The 19,788-nt window shown below is 43.2% G+C and overlaps 1 protein-coding gene across 2 annotated transcripts in view; it reads right to left on the reverse strand.

Annotated features, from left to right (window-relative positions):
* Positions 1–4,191: 4,191 nt before the first annotated feature.
* The window catches only part of LIPA (lipase A, lysosomal acid type), a 128,628-nt gene continuing 113,031 nt past the window's right edge, over positions 4,192–19,788 (reverse strand). For both annotated transcript variants that reach the window (XM_019988660.2, XM_019988659.2), the window contains exons 6-10: positions 18,620–18,756; positions 16,424–16,570; positions 15,445–15,516; positions 6,542–6,613; positions 4,192–5,665 (exon numbers count right to left, since the gene is read on the reverse strand). In XM_019988660.2, the coding sequence (XP_019844219.2) occupies positions 5,432–5,665; positions 6,542–6,613; positions 15,445–15,516; positions 16,424–16,570; positions 18,620–18,756 (662 nt within the window). In that variant the 3' untranslated portion in view covers positions 4,192–5,431. The remainder of the gene's footprint in view (positions 5,666–6,541; positions 6,614–15,444; positions 15,517–16,423; positions 16,571–18,619; positions 18,757–19,788) is intronic.

Here is a 19,788-nt window from a genome sequence, read left to right on the forward strand (position 1 = left end):
TTTCCTGTGTATTTTTACCTTGGAGTGGTCTTTGTGACAGGATTGGAGGATAGGAATTCTTTCTTCCCTAGCTATCCTAGAGATCATATCACTTTGCTGAGCATACACCCACTAGGTGTGTACATATTTAACACAATCTTAAAGCTGGTTGGTACCAACTCACCACAAGACTGTGTAAAGCACCATCTCACAGAAAATATAGAACATGTAGTTGGAAAAACCTTTTACCAATGACACAGTTTCTTTTTATGAGTGACCTGTATGATTTTTTTTCTTTCCAAAATTAGGTAAGACTGTCTTAGCAACTATGTAACTGAAATGATTATTCTTAGATATCAGAAATGAGACATGTTGTAACATCTTACAGTGGTAATCCATAAACTTTATAGAAGGGGAAGATAAAGATCACAATCTAACCCCTCATTGTGGAGAAGGCAATGGCAACCACTCCAGTACTCTTGCCTGGAAAATCCCATGGATGGAGGAGCCTGGTGGGCTGCAGTCCATGGGGTCGCTAAGAGCTGGACACGACTGAGTGACTTCACTTTCCCTTTTCACTTTCATGCATTGGAGAGGGAAATGGCAACCCACTCCAGTGTTCTTGCCTGGAGAATCCCAGAGACGGGGGAGCCTGGTGGGCTGCCGTCTGTGGGGTTGCACAGAGTCGGACACGACTAAAGTGACTTAGCAGCAGCAGCAGCAGCATTGTAAAAATGAAGATTCAGTCTCAGAAAAGTGAAGACCAGCTAGGGTTCAATAGGAGGTTACAGCCAAACTGAGAGCAGAACCCCATCAGTGTCAGTTTCAAGACTGACACCTCTACAGGAGGAGTTTAGTTTTGGAGTGGGACACGGACAATGCATTTATAGGGCAGTTTACAAAAGACTCCAAAAACCAAACAGTTTAATTACCAGCACCCAAACAGTAGGGTATGCTGATGATGGACATGGCAGGGGGTGGGCAGTGTTAACTCCCCCAAGAGATTCCTTGACGCCCTATTCGACATAGATGCTAATGCGTATTTAGTTTTAAACACTTTATATTTCAATCCATCTGTGTCATGTGTAAATGAGTGCTTCTACTGAGATTGTTGGAATTCTCATCGACCTGCATGAAATATAAAAGCATATAAAACCATCTCCTTTAAGAGGCATACCACTGTCCCTCACCCATCAAATGGGTTGTTGTAAAGATCAAAGCCTTAGGCTGCTGCTGCTGCTGCTAAGTCGCTTTGGTTGTGTCTGACTCTGTGCGACCCCATGGACTGCAGCCCACCAGGCCCTCTGTCCATGGGATTTTCCAGGCAAGAGTACTGGAGTGGGGTGCCATTGCCTTCTCTGAAAGCCTTATGAGAAGGCTTCAAAACCCAGGAAGGCACAGGGTAAAAATACAAAGTATTTGCTGTAATACTATTAAAACAAGTTGACAGAGAAAAACTTTTACTTGCTTAGTTTGAAACAGACCTTGAAACTTGCACAGTAAAATAAATACTCAATAAATACTCTTGAATGAATTATTAACAAACTTCTTAAAAATCAGTATTATTATAACCTGATGTCTTTCAGGGGTCACATTTTGAAAATCTCTCCATATATTAAAAAAATGAGTTAAAATTATAGGGTATTTTAAATGTTTACATTTAACAAGTTAACACCTTTCATACCCACAAACACAAAATAATCATTGCTTGAAGATAATGTCAACAGTCTTATTAAGTGTGAAGCCTCCATTTAAACCTTCCCCAGTTCCTCCCTCTTGTCTGAGTCTCTGACCACTCTTAACTATTAGGCAGGTTTTCATTTTTATGTCCCATCTGGGACTCAGTTATTCTTTGAGAACATTTTTCATATATTATGCATTAGGCAAGAATTAGTTGTAATCTTAGATAGAAATGACCACAGACATGGTTGGTTTAAGCAGTCCTCAAATTAACAACTGGCTCCTAAATCCACAAAGTTCTCGTCTAGTCCAGGAAATGGAGAAGGAAATGGCAACCCACTCCAGTGTTCTTGCCTGGAGAATCCCAGGAATGGGGGAGCCTGGTGGGCTGCCGTCTCTGGAGTCGCACAGAGTCGGACACGACTGACGCGACTTAGCAGCAGCAGCAGCAGCAGCAGTCCAGAAAAGGTGAGGAAGCAAAGCCAAGAGCGCCCCCTTATGGCGAATGAAAAAAAAAATGACTTGATTCTCAATTGTGACTTCATGCACATGCACATGGGCTTTGCCCAAGCACACACAAGATCTTGGAGTTCCAAGCTGACAGAATATTAACTAGTCTTCTCCTTGCCCTAGAGGTCTCTGGAGATCTTTGTGTTCTGCTCAAAAGCACATGTATCAAACACAGTGGAAAACAAGAGAGTCAGAACTCCTCCCAACCTATTACGGGGCTTCTGAAGCCACAAGGTCCAACAGTGTTCTGTACTGTCGGCCAACCGTGAAACAAGCCTACAACCGTGAAACAAGGACACAAGAGCCTACACGACACATCAGGAGGAAGAGGCCGACACAAAGGCAAATGCCCCGCGGCCCCCAACCTTTCTGGCTCTGGGGACTGGTTTTCTGGAAGATCATTTTTTCCATAGACGGGGTCGGGGGGTGGTTTCGGGATGATTCAAATGCCTTTCATTTATTGTGCATTTTTTTCTAGTATTATTACATTGTGATACATAATCAAAGATCCAACTCACCATAACACAGAATCAGTGGGAGCCCTGAACTTGTTTTCCTGCGACTAGACAGTCCAATCTGGGGGTGATGGGAGATAGTGGAAGCCACCCCCTCCAGCATTAGCATCACTGCCTCAGCTCCACCTTAGATCAGCAGCGGGCATTAGATTCTCATAAGGAGTGACGCACCCTAGATTGCTCGCATGCACAGTTCATAGTCCCGTCGGAGCTTTGACAGGAGATCTGACAGGTGGCGCAGCTCAGCTGGTAATGCCAGCGGTAGGGAACAGCTATAATTACAGATGAGGTTTCGGCTCCCTCACCAATGCTCACCTCTGCTGTGTGGCCAGGTTCCAAACAAGCCATAGGTGGTCCTGGTCTGTGGCCTGGGGGGTTAGCGACCCTGGTGTAACTCAGCTGTAGTAAGAACCACCGTGCAACATCTCCACCTCTGGCTTGGCCCATGTACTGATGAAAAATCCCCAAAGAAAACTTTGGCAAGGAAGCGAAGAGCAAAACAATAAAAGGTGGACTCGATAGAACTTAGGCCCTGTTCCTTCACTCCCATGTTCCGGGGAGTGGCAGATTTACTCCCCACGAGTTCACCAGGGCATCTGAGGGAGACTCCATGATAGCAACCAAAGAAGGGAAACCAAGTCACCTAAAACCCAGAAGCCATTCTCTGGCCAGCTCTCTCTCACTACTGGTGGGAAACAACAAAAATAATCACGCTATTTCTGGCCCTATACTTAAGGATCTTGTACCTGGTTGGCAAACCAGTTTGCCTTGGTCAAAGGAGAAAGAAGTGTTCTTCCTTTAGGGGAACATAAGACCAGCAGGAAGAGTGTCATCCCCCCGGGGTCATATATCCTTCCCATCTAGCACAATTTTACTCTTTTCTGCACAATTTTACTTTAGTTGCCATGAAAAATCAGATTCCACTTCAGACTCTCCCAGCAGTTACTTGTGCATCTAATTTCATTCAGCTCAATGACAAAGTCTGCCACTTTTCACACATTCTGTCAGTCCACATATATTTATTGACTCACGAATATTCCAGGCTTTGTGTTAGATCCTAGGTATACAAAGGTGAGTAAGACAGATCTTAAAGCTCACAGAGCAGTGGGAGAGATCACATTAGACCCCTAAATCTACGTTTTGGGAGCCCTGTGACGTTGCCTCTGCTAGCTTCGGTCGCTTCATTTGTTTAAGGAGAGCAGTTGATGGACAGAGCTTGAATCTAGGGTCCCGTCTGCAGCCACTACCTGCAGACGGGGTTAATCAGGGTTTAGTCTCCGCTCACAGCCTCGCTCAGCAGACCCTGAAGATTCCCAAACCATCCCCCGACTCCTTAGGTTTAAGACCACTCTCCTCCCTATGGGAGAGGACCAAAGGTCCACGGGCAGTATCAATGAGGTTTACAAAGAGTAAGGAGGAGCAGGGGGAAAGACAAGAAGGAAAACGAAGTCCTGCTGAAAGAAGAAGTCCAGAATGACTATTAAATAAAGGCGAACTCACACCTGCACACAGTGCTTCAGGCCTGGGAGGCTGAGTTTTATTGACAAGTTTAAATAAGGTCACTTGAATGTTATAAAGTAGTCTTACATTGTCTGCACAGATTAACCAATACCAAGTGTTGTTTATTATCGCAAAGCAACTCTATCAGAAAACCAGAGCAACTGTCACTGTTCATCTGCCAGCACTGTAAGGAAACGGGGCTGCGAGAGAAGCAGGTGAATGTGGGTGTCCTGACACAGGGATGCAAATCAGGAGTATTAAAAATCTGAACACATACAAAAGGAAAAAACAATCCCTGAGCTTTACTGAAAACAACCAAGTTCACATTCACATTTCTTCTGTGCACTCCACCTGAGTGGCATCAGGGCTTCTGCTCTACACATGCCATCGCCAGGCTCCAGCAGCTAGTGAAGTGAACACTGCAATTTCAGGAAAAATAGTGCTATCGTGTCTTCATAGGACTCTTCTTCTGAAACAAGTGGCTTTATGGCCTGCCACACAATGAAAAGTTCATGCATATCAGTGGTTAGCTCTACCAGTCAAGTTACTTAAAGTATAGTGGTGGTTGTTGTTGATGAATGTATTTTTTTTTTAATGAATGTAATTTATTTTTGAAGACTCCAGAAAATTATTTCCCTCAGTCTGAGCAATTTAAATATTTGCTAAATAGCAGCTCTCGCAATTAGGCTTGATAAAATTCATCATAGGATCATTATAACCAGCACTGCTGAGGTGTCACTGAAGTTGATTTCATACCTACTACATGAGAACATGAGGAGGTGTCACTTAGATCTCTAAATACAAGGCCATTCGACCGAGAGCCCTTTAAGGCAAGCAGGTAAGAACTGGGTACTTATATACTGAGCTTATTTCAAGTCTGTGTCAGATTATTTACTGATGAACAAGGCATCTTGAAAATTCCAACATGTGTCAATGCGTCCTGTGTTGAGAGTAAAAAGGCAATATAGTGTATTCTAAATAGTAAGGATAAATGGAATGGTCATGATCGTTTATGAATCAGTGTCATTTTTAAGACTGGTTGAGGCACCAGCTTTGTATTTGGCCATGATTAAATGAAAAAAGCAAAAGCATTTCTGATCCTAACTGGAGAGAATCAGGCATCTTCAACAGCATAATTTCCTTGGTTATAAAAATATAAAAGGCCTGGGAAAGGAAACGAGTATTTTAGAGAAATTAAGCAAACACGCTTGACAGCGACTTGACAGTGAATGTCTCCAGTCTGACACTCACTGGTACTTCCTCATTAGATTTATAATTTCATTATAGAGTTTCCACGGGGCATCCAAGCCCCAGATGAAGTCAAGATGCTCCCACTCAGGAATGCGCTTGTGGTACACCAGGTTGGAGATCTGCATCTGTAAGAGGACGATGTCCTTGTCATCCGCGAGCCAGTCCCGACCTCCGCTCCAGACGGCAGTTGGCACTAGCATGTCTTTCACGTTGTAAAGGGGAGGGGAACTCTGTAATGAAAACCCACAGGAGGCTCTGTGTCTGTTGTTTTCATTGACAAAAATTCGATCCCCTGAAAACACTGCCTAGAAAATCTGATCCAAGAACAAAAGACCAAATTTTGAAAACTGCTCTCAGGTTACTTTTTAACTACTGCCAGAACAAACAAGAAGACTAACCCAGAAGAAAAGAATACTATAATGACTGCTGGCTATCGAATTGTTACCCTGTGCTGGTAACATCCTTGAGAGGAAGGCATCATTCTCCCAGGTGGTTGATGCCAAGCTGCAAAACCAAACCAAGTGGTTGGGAAGGGGTTTTGGAGTCATATTCCAAACCTCTCCTCCCTCTGGGGTGTGACACAGTCATAGAAATTCTCTAAGTCTCAGTTTCTTCCGCTTTAATAATAATAATGACATCTATGTCACACGGATATTCTGAGAATTAAATAAGGAAAATATGGGTGTAGGGCCTCACACTTTAGACTCCTTAGCACTCAAAAAAAAAAGGTCAATTTATTTGTATATGGAAGAAAAGGTTTAGGCAATGTAATTTGGCCAAACACCCTGCCCCCGCCCCCCGCCACCACCAGCCACCAGCTACCAGACCTAGGTTTGTCTGACTCTAATATCTGTGCCTGATCACTATCCATGACATATGAGAAAGACAGTTGCACATACAGAGCCAGAGAATGGACAATGTCCAAAGAGTGAACCAGGAAGCTTAGGCTGTTCTAGAATTGACTAGAGCAAAACAAAGGCTACCTAGTCAACCCTCCTGGACATTTCCCCAGCACCTGAGCCCAGCCAGAATTCTCATAACTCAGGCTGGCTTCTCTGATGAGTTTTCAGGGCCCATTTAAATTCGAAAAACTTTGAACACTTTACCTGGTTGTAATGAAAATAATTCTTGGCACTGCTTCCCCAGTCAAAGGCTTGAAACTTGTGCAATTTAACAACCTAGATAGAAGATAATTGGGGGCGGGGGAGAGTTATCTAACATAGAAATTTGATTTAACATCATAGGTTGCAAGAGTTAGCCACCTCCCCAGATACCAAATTTATTAGTTCAGTTCAGTCGTTTAGTCGTGTCCGACTCTGCGACCCCATGGACTGCAGCAAGCCAGGCTTCCCTGTCCATCACCAACTCCCAAGTTTATACTGAAACCCAGTTCACTCTTCATTTCCAAACTGATTTAAAATAAAATGGCATTATTTTTTTCTCCATTCCTAAATGATTCAGTTTCGCACTGTATGATTGGAAAGTAGCTATTACATGACACAATAAAGCAGCTACACCTGTGTGCTGTAAACGATACTCGATCAACAGTGCATCCACTGGGTAACCTTTATGATGATGTTCTTACTGAAATTTGAATCTTTAACTTTTCTAAAGTGTTAACTATCTAACTTGGGAAAGGAATACATATTACAAATAATATATAGATTAATATACATTTATACATGATTAATGTATATTTATATGGGTAATGGCAGAAGGCAATGGCACCCCACTCCAGTACTCTTGCCTGGAAAGTCCCATGGACGGGAAAGCCTGGTGGGCTGCAGTCCATGGGGTCGCTGAGGGTCAGACATGACTGACCGACTTCATTTTCACTTTTCACTTTCCACTTTCATGCATTGGAGAAGGAAACGGCAAACCACTCCAGTGTTTTTGCCTGGAGAGTCCCAGGGACGGCGGAGCCTGGTGGACTGCCGTCTATGGGGTTGCACAGAGTCAGACACGACTGAAGCAACTTAGCAATATATGGGTAAATATATTTATATTAGTATGTAAATATATTAATTGTATTAGCAAACATATATAGCCTAATATTAACACAATATACTTATATTAATGTTAATATATTTATATATTATTACATACAATTTCCATCATATTTCCTATATCCATTCTATTTGATTAGTCATATTACTTAACATTTTAATTATTTTATTTAATATTTTTCTTGAGTACCAGTACCAGTATAATCACCAAACTGTACTGCACACCAGAACATTTCTAACCACTTGAGGATACTGGAGCCATGAAATGATGTATTTGAAACTTAAATGTATGCTTATTTTGAATAGCATGATATAAAAATATTAATAAAAAGTCACTTATTCATAAATTTTGAAATAATGCAAATTCATACTTCCTCTATATCCCCCAATTAAAAACATGTGGAGAAACAAATTCAAAATGGGCGAACTAAATGAATTGGAAACTGTTCACGTTTTGGCCAGAGGGTGGTGCCTGCTGCTGCTGCTGCTAAGTCGCTTCAGTCGTGTCTGACTCTGCGCGACCCCATAGACGGCAGCCCACCAGGCTCCCCCTTCCCTGGGATTCTCCAGGCAAGAACACTGGAGTGGGTTGCCATTTCCTTCTCCAAATAGTAAATGGAAAAAAATCTAGACATTTTTGCCAAACTGCTTTTGATTTATGAGAATACTGGAATGGATAGCCATTCCCTTCTGCAAGGCATCTTCCTGACCCAGGAATTGAACCCGGGTCTCCTGCATTACACGCAGGCTCTTCACCGTCTGAGCCACCAGGGAAGCCCCAGGAGAAGTTTTCAGCTCTTATCAACTGCATGAAATTCTACTGTTTCACGCAACAGAAAACAATGTGAGATGAGGTACTACAGGGGAAATATTTAGCATCTGCTTTTGTCATCACGAATGACAGAGATTAATATCTGAAGCACATTGAACAAGCAGAATAAGATATGAATTTACAGCACTTGTTAGTACATCTGTTCCCCAACTCTAACTGTCAGTGAAAATATACAAATGCAAGTTGTTCTGCCCCTGGAGACAGACATCAGTTTGTCCCTTTCTCACATATGTCTTGAAAGGGCATTTCAGAAGATGGGAAATGTGAAGAAGATTATTTATAGTAACAAAAATCTATTAATAAGCTAACATTCAATGACAAATACTTAGTTAAATATATCATATTGCAATATTCACATAGTATGCCACTGTTGTGAATGGATATATAATAAAATAGAAAGAGAAAACTGTTTATAAACAATATTAAGTGGAGAAAAGTCAGAAAATAAAACTGAACAGCACTATGGTTATACTCAGGGTCAACCTTTCTAAAGTACCATGCTGCTGCTAAGTCACTTCAGTCATGTCCGACTCTGTGCGACCCCAGAGACGGCAGCCCACCAGACTCCCCCGTCCCTGGGATTCTCCAGGCAAGAGTGGGTTGCCATTTCCTTCTCCAATGCATGAAAGTGAAAAGTGAAAGTGAAGTCGCTCAGTCCTGTCCGACTCTTAGCGACCCCATGGACTGCAGCCTATCAGGCTCCTCCATCCATGGGATTTTCCAGGCAAGAGTACTGGAGTGGGGTGCCATTGTACATATCTACAAGTCTTAAAGATATACTTATCCTCTGATCATTAAGTCTACCAAGACCATATCCTAAGAAACTCATCTCCCTAAGGTATAAGAACAGATGTCTAATTCAAGAATACTTATTCTAGGATGTTTTATTGCCCAAAAAACACTATCATTGTAATAATAAAAATAATAATAAATTCAAGCAATAAAAAGCTGTTCTCAGTTAAAATATTTCTAAGTATAGTTACTGACCTGGAAAAGTATTTTTGACTATGGCACAGACTGTTGTTTGTCCCCCCAGGACCCAATCTTGCCTTCTTCCTTTCAGTAATAAAATTTCTAGGTTTTTTGCTAAGGACCTAGCTGCCAGAGTAGGAACTCTGGGCTTCCTTCGTGTGGGCTGAAACTGCCATGAACGTGACCCAGTTTCAACCAGACGAAGAGGCCAGTGCCCCGGAGATGGTGAGCTACACTGCAGGGGGCACCGGGTCCCTGCAGAACTTCCTGGAGCAGTCATTCCCCCCACTCCACAATCACGGGCCACTCATGTCTGGACTGGATTCTGAGGAAGAAAACTATTTAGCTGCTGTATTTTAGAGTCTCTGATACAGCAACTTAGCCTGTACCTAAGAAATACAATGCTACTTAATTCAATAAAAATAAAATAATTAAAAAGTGCACGTAGCATCATTCTTCTTTTGTAATGGAAACAACTATACCAAAAAATTATAAGATTACACTGAAAGAGTTCAGGACATGCCAACTCAAAACATGCCGCTTTGGCATAATGATCATTTGGAGTTAAAGGCACTTGAAAAACAGCAGATGCAAGGAGGACACTGACCTTCCTTTTTCTTTCTAAAAGGAGACAACAAAACTTGCATGTGAATGAAGCCCTCCCTACATCCGGGGGAAGAAGCGTGCACAACACCAGAGCCTGAGAGAGGAGGCTGTGGGAAGCTAAACACACAGACCTTGTAAAAATCACTCTCATATCCTGTAAGTCTCCCCAGATATTTATTTTTCCACAACTGCTACTCTTTGTTCAACCTAGTATTTTAGCACCTCGGCAGAGTTACTTCTTTGGGTCTTCATTTTTCTTGTGAGGGCTCCCATGAACACAGAAAAAAATCCATATGCTTTACTCCTGTTAATCTGTCCCACAGTAGTCCCAGTCAGAAACCCTAAGGGGGTAAAGGAAAAATTATACCTCCCCTATAATACCCAAATACTAGTAGTAGTTATCATTGGTGGTAGACATGGGATGTATTTTCTTCTTTGTACTCACATATTTTTGAAAATTTCATAATGAACATATATATGTAATAAAGAATTACTAAATGTATCTTACAGTGTTTTGAAGAGCCTAACTAATGTATATTTCTTAAGCAGCAGGTTTCAAACAATAGAGAACATCAGATCTTACAAGGTACTTATTAAAAAACAGATCCCAGGGCCATACCCTCAGGAATTCTGATTCCTAACAAGTCTTGGATAGACCCAAGTTATCTTAGAGTGCCCTAAATAATTCTGAGGGCTTCCAGGGTGGCTCAGATGGTAAAGAATCTGCCTGCAATGCAGGAGACCTGGGTTCAATCCCTGGGTCAGAAAGATCCCTTGGAGAAGGGAAAGGCTACCCACTCAAGTATTCTGGCCTGGATAATGCCATGGACAGAGGAGCCTGGTGGGCTACAGCCCACTGGGTCGCGAAGAGTCGGACATGACTTAGCAACTACTACACACACTTCTGAAAAGCACTGAAAAGATATGTTAGGACCTGCCTTTTTCAAACAGGAGCAAGGACCTGGGCTCTGGGCACAGCCACCAAGGCGATTAGAGATTCTGGAAGAAATCTGCAACACGTGAGGCTTATACTAGAGGATAAGATTTTAAGCTAAATACTAAAATCCAGTAAAGAACTACATTTAGAATTATTGAGCAGCGAATGCTAATTACTTAAACAAAAGATTCATTTCAAAAGGTACTATGAATACAATGGCCTTTAAGGGCCAAAAAAAGCAACTATCTTCTTGACAAAGGGAACACAAGGAGCAGAGAGCAAAAGGGTAGGGCCACCTTCTGCAGGGAATCTGGACTTCAGAAAGACTCTTGGGGCACATTCCAATGCACTTAGGACCTAAAACCACATGGTCACCCCCGGGTGACCTGAAAGTGCTCCTTGTATCCACAGCCAGCAGCTTCTGACTCCGACCAGCTATTTGAGAAAAGGGCTAGACAAGAGCAGGAGCCTGGCTTATAGCCCATCCAAGAGCTCCAGGCAAACCCAGAGGATGGGGAGGCGTGCAGCAGGAAAGGACGAAGGAATGCCAACCTGGGGGGCAAACGGGGGAATGTGACAGCCCTGGCCGCCACACTCCCAGGGGCTCTGAGAAGCCAGGGCTGGGGGTCCCTGTGCTGTGCTAAGAAACAAGGGTGCAATGCCTGGACGCTCAGCATATGCTCTGAGCTCAGCTCAGTCATCCTCTGCACGAGGAGCACTGGCCTCTGAGATGACAGACGCTGGGCCTTCCTGAAAAATGTCCATTAGGGGTGAGGGTAAAAATGCTCACGCAGACCAGCAGACGTTGATGGCAGGGCGTACAAAGAAAACCACTGGCTAAACAGAGATGTAGTTGAGGAGAAAAGCAGGGGCCTGAATGGATACTTAGCAGTGAACATCTGAGGACTTTTGAAGGTTTTAGGACATTACTTCAGAGGTAAGTGTGTGCTCTTCTGCCTGTCCCGAGCTCCCTGCCTTGCAGATGCCTCTTCTAAGCCAGACTCTGACACTGAGTCACTGATGCTTAGCACTGGGCCTCATAGTCACCATGGCAATAAAAGCCTCACGCCCCATCCTGCCTGGTTCGTAGGGACAAGCCTAGGGGGAGGTGACCCACGGCACTCCCAACAGCCAGGGTTCCCGGGACATGAACGTGCCAGTAATGTCCTGAAGCAATGGGTCCCAAATCCTGTTGAATAGTAGAATCTAATGGGCAGAATTTTTAAACAGTATTTAAATTCTCACCACTCGGCACCAAAAGCAGTCCATCCTAAAGGAAATCAACCCTGAATATTCATTGGAAGGACTGATGCTGGAGCTGAAACTCCAATACTTTGACCACCTCATGCGAAAAGACCCTGATGCTGGGAAAGATTGAAGGCAGGAGAAGGGGACGACAGAGGACGAGATGGTTGGATGGCATCCCCAACTCAATGGACGTGGGTCTGAGTAGGCTCCAGGAGTGGGTGTTAACAGGGGCCTCTGGGGGGAGAGAGATGTTTATTGTCTTGACTGTGGTGATACATTTGCAGGTGTATATGGCAAAACAGACTACACTGTACACTTTAAATACTGTATGTCACTTATACCTCGGTAAAGTTGTTTTTAAAAAATAAAAGTTTAGGCTCTCCAGTCCGAATGAATTGGAATCTCTAGGGATGGAACACAGGAGTCTGTGTTTTAAAACACTGTTGTTGTTATTCAGTCATTAAGTCAGGTCCAACTCTGCAACCGCATGGAAAGCAGCATGTCAGGGTTCCCTGTCCTTCACTATCTCCTGGACTTTGTTCAAGCTCAAGTCCACTGAATTGGTGATGCCATCCCACCATTTTATCTTCTGTTGGCCACTTCTCCTCCTGCCCTCAATCGTTCCCAGCATCAGGGTCTTTTTCAATGAACTGGCTCTTCACATCGGATGGCCAAAGTATTGGAGCTTCAGCATTAGTCCTTCCAATGAATATTCAGGGTTGATTTTCTTTATGATTGACTGGCTTGATCTTCTTGCTGGGACTCATAGAGTCTTCTCCAGCACCACAGTTCAAAGCATCAATTCTTCGGCAGTCAGCCTTCTTTATGGTCCAATTCTCACATCTGTACATGATTACTGGAAAAATCATAGCTTCGACTAGATGGACCATTGTTAGCAAAGTGATGTCTCTGCTTTTTAACATGCTGTCTAGGTTAGTCATAGCTTTTTTTCTAAGGAGCAAGCATCTCTTAATTTCGCAGCTGTAGTCACCATCCACAGTGATTCTGGAGCCCAAGAAAATAAAATCTGCCACTGCTTCCACTTTTTCCCTATCTTTTGCCATGAAGTGATGGGACTGGATGCCAGGATCTTAATTTTTTGAAAGCTGAGTTTTAAGCCAGCTTTTTCACTCTCTACTTTCACCTTCATCAAGTGGCTCTTTAGTTCCTCTTCACTTTCTGCCATTAGAGTGGTATCATCTGCATATCTGAGGTTGTTGATATTTCTCCCAGCAATCTTGATTTCAGCTTGTGATTCATCCAATCTGGCATTTCGCATGATGTACTCTGCATATAAGTTAAATAAGCAGGGTGACAATATACAGCCTCATCATACTCCTTTTCCAATTTGGAACTAGTCTGTTGTTCCATGTCCGATTCTAACTGTTGCCTCGATTCTAACTGTTGCCTCTTGACCTGCGTACAGGTTTCTCAGGAGGCAGTTAAGGTGGTCTGGTATCACCATCTCTTGACAGGTTTCTCAGGAGGCAGTTAAGGATGGTCTGGTATCCCATCTCTTGACAGGTTTCTCAGGAGGCAGTTAAGGTGGTCTGGTATCCCATCTCTTGAAGAATTTTCCACAGTTTGCTGTGATTCACACAGTCACACAGTGCACAGTCACTTTAGTGCAGTCAATGAAGTAGAAGTAGATGTTTTTCTGGAACTCCCTTCCTTTTTCTATGATCCAGGGGATGCTAGCAATTTGATCTCTGGTTCTTCTGCCTTTTCTAAATCCAGCTTGTACATCTGGAAGTTCTTGGTTCATGTACTAATGAAGCCTAGCTTGAAGAATTTTGAGCATTACCTTGCTAGGATGTGAAATGAGCGCAGGTTCAAAAGCCTGGACTGTAGTTAATCCAACGTGCAAGTGTGGTCAGTCATGTCCGACTCTTTGCAACGCCATGCACTGTGGCCTGCCAGGCTCCTCTCTCCATGGGATTCTCTGGGCAAGAATACTGCAGTGGGTTGCCATTCCCTTCTCCAGGGGATCTTCCCAACCCAGGGATCGAACCTGCATCTCCCACATTGCCAGGTGGATTCTTTACCACTGAGTAGCGCTACAACAAACCTACTCCCCCTTTCTTTTTAAAAACAGTATTTTATTAAAAAGTGTATTTTTAAAGGCAACTCACATGATTCTGATGCAGGCAGTGACTGCCAGATGTTTGGAAACTGCTATCCAAGACACCCCCTGCATCTTGGTTTGGTATTTAAATGGTGAGTTATTTCATATTTAAAAAGAATCTGGGGGGAAAATTGTACAATTGTACAAGGGGGAAAAAGCACGCCCCAAGGTAGAAATAAGTCCTTGACATATTGTCAGGTGGGAAAAAAAATTAGGCTATAAGAGTAAGAAGAAAATAAATCAATCTATTTCTATAATTATGATCTCTATCTATATCTTTAACTACTACTTTTTGAAATGACATGCAGCCAGAAACAGTACAATGCAGAGACATTTCATATCCCTGGGTACACATTTTCTCCGTGGGGGATTACAGAATGATATAAGAGAAACCTTATTATAGCCATATGTAATTTATACATTTTCTAGAATAAACATTGGAGAAGGCGATGGCACCCCACTCCAGTACTCTTGCCTGGAAAATCCCATGGACGGAGGAGCCTGGTAGGCTGCAGTCCATGGGGTCTCGAAGAGTCGGACACGACTGAGTGACTTCACTTTCACTTTTCACTTTCATGCATTGGAGAAGGAAATGGCAACCCACTCCAGTGTTCTTGCCTGGAGAATCCCAGGGACGGGGGAGCCTGGTGGGCTGCCGTCTATAAGGTTGCATAGAGTCGGACACTACTGAAGTGACTTAGCAGCAGTAGCAGCAGGAGAATAAACATGCATATTTTTGTGATATGTGATCATTCAATCAAAAGTCTATATTAAAACTCAGTGACTCTCATTTATATCCATGATTGATTTAGCTGCTCATCCACTGATGTTTCAGGTAAACTGTGTTCATGGGTTAATGCTGAAATGCTCCGTGTGCTGAGCTGCATAGTCATGTCCGACTCTTTGTGACCCTGTGGACTGTAGCCCACCAGGCTTGTCTGTCCATGGGGATCCTCCAGGCAAGAATACTGAAGTGGGTTGCCATGCCCTTCTCCAGGGGATCTTTCCAACTCAGGGATCGAACCTGTGTCTCCTGCAACAGCAGGCAGATTCTTTACCACTGAGCCACCAGGGGAGCCCTCAATAGCTGTTTGGTGAATCTGCATGTAATGCAGTCTCCCCAAGGAAGGATAACACAGACAACGCTTACACAGTGACAAGAGCCCAGGGCACTGGAAGAAAGGCAGCCCAGATGTGTGAGCAGACTTTCTGTTTCTTAGAATGCACAGAGCTTTCCAATGCTGATTTTCTACAACCTCCCACCACGCTCCTGAAAGGCCTACCTGGAGCCAGTGTATCATGTTTTGCACAGAAGTTCCGGCAGGATTGTGTGTTGCATACACAGCCACTCTAGACTGCAAAATAAATATGTGGAAATAAAGAATGAAAATAGCATGAAGGAGGCATTGATATTAAACACAGTTCATACTGGGAAGCATTAAAAACTACAGAGCCATAACCTCAAATACATGAGATTGAGAACCAGAAAAAATTCTTTGACCACAAGTATTAATACATCCTATAAAAATATGCATAATCACACACACACAAAGGAAATACATAAAAAAATAAAAAATAAATAAATAAATTAAAAAAAAAAGGAAATACAGCAACATTGCAACTGTGGTGCTTACCAGCTGAGATTACTGGTCATTTCTATTTTCTTCTGCATGTTTTTCTGAATTTCCAAAGTTTTCTATGACAATCACACCCTGCTTTTTATTCATCAGAAAAATCAACATCCCTTAAAAATGTCCTTGAGTCTCCACTTCAGAATTTTAAAACTTATTTTCAAACTATAACTCAATAAATTACAAATGTAACTTGTAATTACAATACATCAGCACATTGCTGGCCAAGGGTTTACATTTTATAAAATAAATAAGTAAATGTATATAAATGGGTGTTTGTGTATCAGTGGACATTCCAAAAGTTAAACACAGCTAAATGTGTCTATTATTTTAAAGAAAAAATTCCTTAAAAAATATAAATATCAGAATTTAGATGATGAGCAATCTCCTCATTGCATAGTTTTCACACAGGTGCAAGGCAGGAACCCGACAAGCACTGGCCAGAGGCTGGCCGCAGATGGTGCTTCAGGCACCTGCCAAGGTGGCTTCTCGTGCCTCTGCAATGAGATTCTTGAGAGCTCTACTGAGGTCACTCCTGCCTCTCCCACATCCTCCAACACAAAGACACATATTCACAGATAAAATAAAATCTCTGAAAGTTTAAAGCAAGTGTTATTGTAAACATACATACCATATTCAAATTTCTCTCATTAAATCCACACAGAACAAAAAAGACATTTCCGCAAAGCTCCTTCAGAATGACGTGAGTGCACATATGGGTACTCAGCCACTTCAAAAATGTATTCTGTGGAAAAAATTCTTTGATCCCAAATAAATCCTATAAAATAAAAAGACTGTCTCAGCATTTCATTATGATGTAGCGGCCTCCATGTCCCGCCTCACAAGCAGATACATGCCACCTATCTCCACAGAGGGACTCAGACGAGAAAGGGCAACCAGTCATGCAAACCAGGATTCCTGGGTGATGTGCTTACTAAGGCAACAGCAGATGTGACACGTGTGAAAGTCTCAAATGCAAACATGAAGGCAGCGAATCAAATAGGTCCACAGAAGGCTTTTACAGAGGGAAAGGGCCTGAATGATCCCTCATCCCAGGGCCATCCCCAGAAGGTTTCATCTGATGTTGATAGATGGCTAGTGACTTCTGAGAAACAGATGAAACTGTAATTGGTCAGCAATGTGTTTCCTTAGAACACATATGTCTAATCCAATTCTACTGGCCAGTGCGCCAAATCCTGCCCACTCCTTTTGGGGGCTTTTTAATATTTGATATAAAATTTACCATTTGAACCATTTTTCAGTGTTCAGTTCCGCATCAGTACATTCACAGTGTTGTGTGACCATCACCACTATCGGTCTTCAGAATTCTTTTAGCATCTCGGACTGAAACTCTGTACCCATTAAGCAATAAAGCCCCATGCCTCCTCTGTCAGCATGCCGTTTTTATAAAGCTTTATGAGAACACAGCTGAGCTTATCTCTTTACACACTGTCTCACATAATAATGGCAGAGCTCGGTGGTTGCAATGGCAATGATGTGACCCATAAAGCCAAAAATATTTACAGAAAATGTTTGCTGACTCCTCGTGTACAGCAGGCTTGATCAATGGCCCCTGGACCTGTGCTCAAGTATTTCTGGGGTAATCACCATGCCTTCCAGGCAGATCTTCACAGATGTACATACCATGAAACAGGAAAAAGATCTTCCTTATAGTGAACTCAAAGTATCTCCTTGTAATTTACACTTTTGCTAATGCCTATCCAGAAGGATAAGCAGAATGAAAAATTCAAATGCTTGTAAAGGCAGTTTTATGGGTTGAATTGTGTCCCTTCCCCAAAAGACATTCCTTTTATCTCACTATGTGACATATTTGGAAATAGGGTCTTTATCAAGGTACTCGAGTTACACAGTTGCATACGTTAAAAAAATATGTTTCTCTCTGGACCTATACAGGTATGTAAATTCACCCACAAGGTCCATAGGAAAAGACCCCAAACTGAGCACCATGAGGAAAGTACTAGGAGAAGCCTTGGTAGTTGAAGGTACTTTGTAATCTCTAATTGTTTATAATGAAAACTGAAGCTTCTATTATCCAAGGTACTTAAAATAAATCTGGTTAGAGGGACCCATGTCTTATCTGCCTGTCTGACCACTGGTACAGAGAATCTGGGTTCTGAGGTCAGAGGAGGGTCTGTATGTCCTGTGAACATACTTCTTAAATGGCCAAGAGATATGTATACATTAAGGGTATATTCCTGTATGGGGTTTCAAATGTGTGTGTATTAATGTATCATGTCCAGAATATAGATAGTGCATCTGGCCTCAGCTGGTTCTCAACTTCTCATAAAAATTACTGCCTCCCTGAGTACAGCTTGGGGGCTTCACGCATTGATCTCTGATGACGTTATCAGCCCGCGCATAGGGGTCATATAATAAAATATAATAGGAACTGTGTCTTTAGATCACCATCAGTGTGGCCAACGTCAGGCACGTGGACGCTCCCATCTCCCACTTCCTGCCTATTCCTCTACGCTCAGGCCCATCCTATGGAATAGAGGGCAACTTTAAGGAGGTTTAAGCTGCCTTTCTCCTGGTCTTCCTCGTGCTCTCTTTCTTGGCAGGTAGGGCGCTGCACTGATATGTTAACCATGAGAAAAGGAGGCTCCAGTGTAGAGTTAAGGATACCTTCCCTGACTCCCTAGGATCTGGAAGTAGGGGTGAAGCAGGGAAGAAAAATCATGGAAAGAAGGAAACCCGCTACTCCATTGGTGGGGGAGGAAGACACATTCTTCCACTAAAGGCCAGTTCTTCAGCACCAAAGGAAATCTGTGAAGGAAGGGAGTGGGGGTGGGGTGGGTCCAAATACCTTGAGAAAAAGTTCTGGAATTTGTGCTAATTTAACTACAGGACCAGTCATGAACTTGGTTGAAGCCACAGGAGCCAGGGCAAAAAACATTTTAATCTTTTTGGCCAGCTCGGGGATCCGTGAAAACGCTATAAAACCTGTGAGAACAAAAGGAAAAGAACAGAATTCCATCTTCCAGGACTTCCCTCTGCAAAGGCAAGGCTGGGCGTGCATGCTGCCCTCTAGTGGCACCTTGAGAACCATGCAAATAATAGTGAAGGTCGTTCAGGTTGTTGTGCCCGATTCTTTGCAACCCCATGGACTATACAGTCCATGGAATTCTCCGGGCCAGAATACTGGAGTGGATAGCCGATCCCTTCTCTGAGGATCTTCCCAACTCAGGGACCAAACCCAGATCTCCCACACTGGGCTTCCCTGGTAGCTCAGCTGGTAAAGAATCCACCTGAAATGCAGGAGACCCCGGTTCAATTCCTGGGTCAGGAAGATCTGCTGGAGAAGGGATAGGCTGCCCACTCCAGTATTCTTGGGCTTCCCTGGTGGCTCAGCTGGTAAAGAATCTGCCTGCAATGTGGGACACCTGGATTTGATCCCTGGGCTGGGAAGATACCCTGGAGAAGGGAACAGCTAGCTACCCACTCCAGTATTCTGGCCTGGAGAATTCCTTGGACTGTATGGTCCATGGGGTTGAGAGTTAGACATGACTGAGTGACGTTCACTTTCACTAGATACTGAGTATGGTTCCCTGTGCTATACAGTAGGTCCTTGTTGATTATCTATGCAAGCGATGCCAGGAAGCAAAACTCTAGAAATGAGGGCCTCTGAAAGCCTATGTAGCTTCCCAGGTGGCACAGTGGTAAAGAATCTGCCTGCCAACGCAAGAGACTCCAGAGACACGGGTTCGATCCCTGGGTTGGGAAGATCCCCTGGAGAACGGAATGGCTACCTACCGACTCCAGTATTCTAGCCTGGAAAATTCCATGGTCAGAGGAGCCTGGAGGGCTTACAGTCCATGGGGTTGCTAAGATTTGGACACGACTGAGCACACATGCACACACAGACACCTACGTGTGCACACACTGAGTTTGGTTAAATCAGTAAATCAAGTATTTGTTAAGTGCTTGTTTCGATTTTCAACCTAGATATACACTGGAAGAAATCCAAGTTGCTAG

Source organism: Bos indicus, chromosome 26, assembly GCF_029378745.1.
Source record: "Bos indicus isolate NIAB-ARS_2022 breed Sahiwal x Tharparkar chromosome 26, NIAB-ARS_B.indTharparkar_mat_pri_1.0, whole genome shotgun sequence".
Classification (NCBI taxonomy): domain Eukaryota; kingdom Metazoa; phylum Chordata; class Mammalia; order Artiodactyla; family Bovidae; genus Bos; species Bos indicus.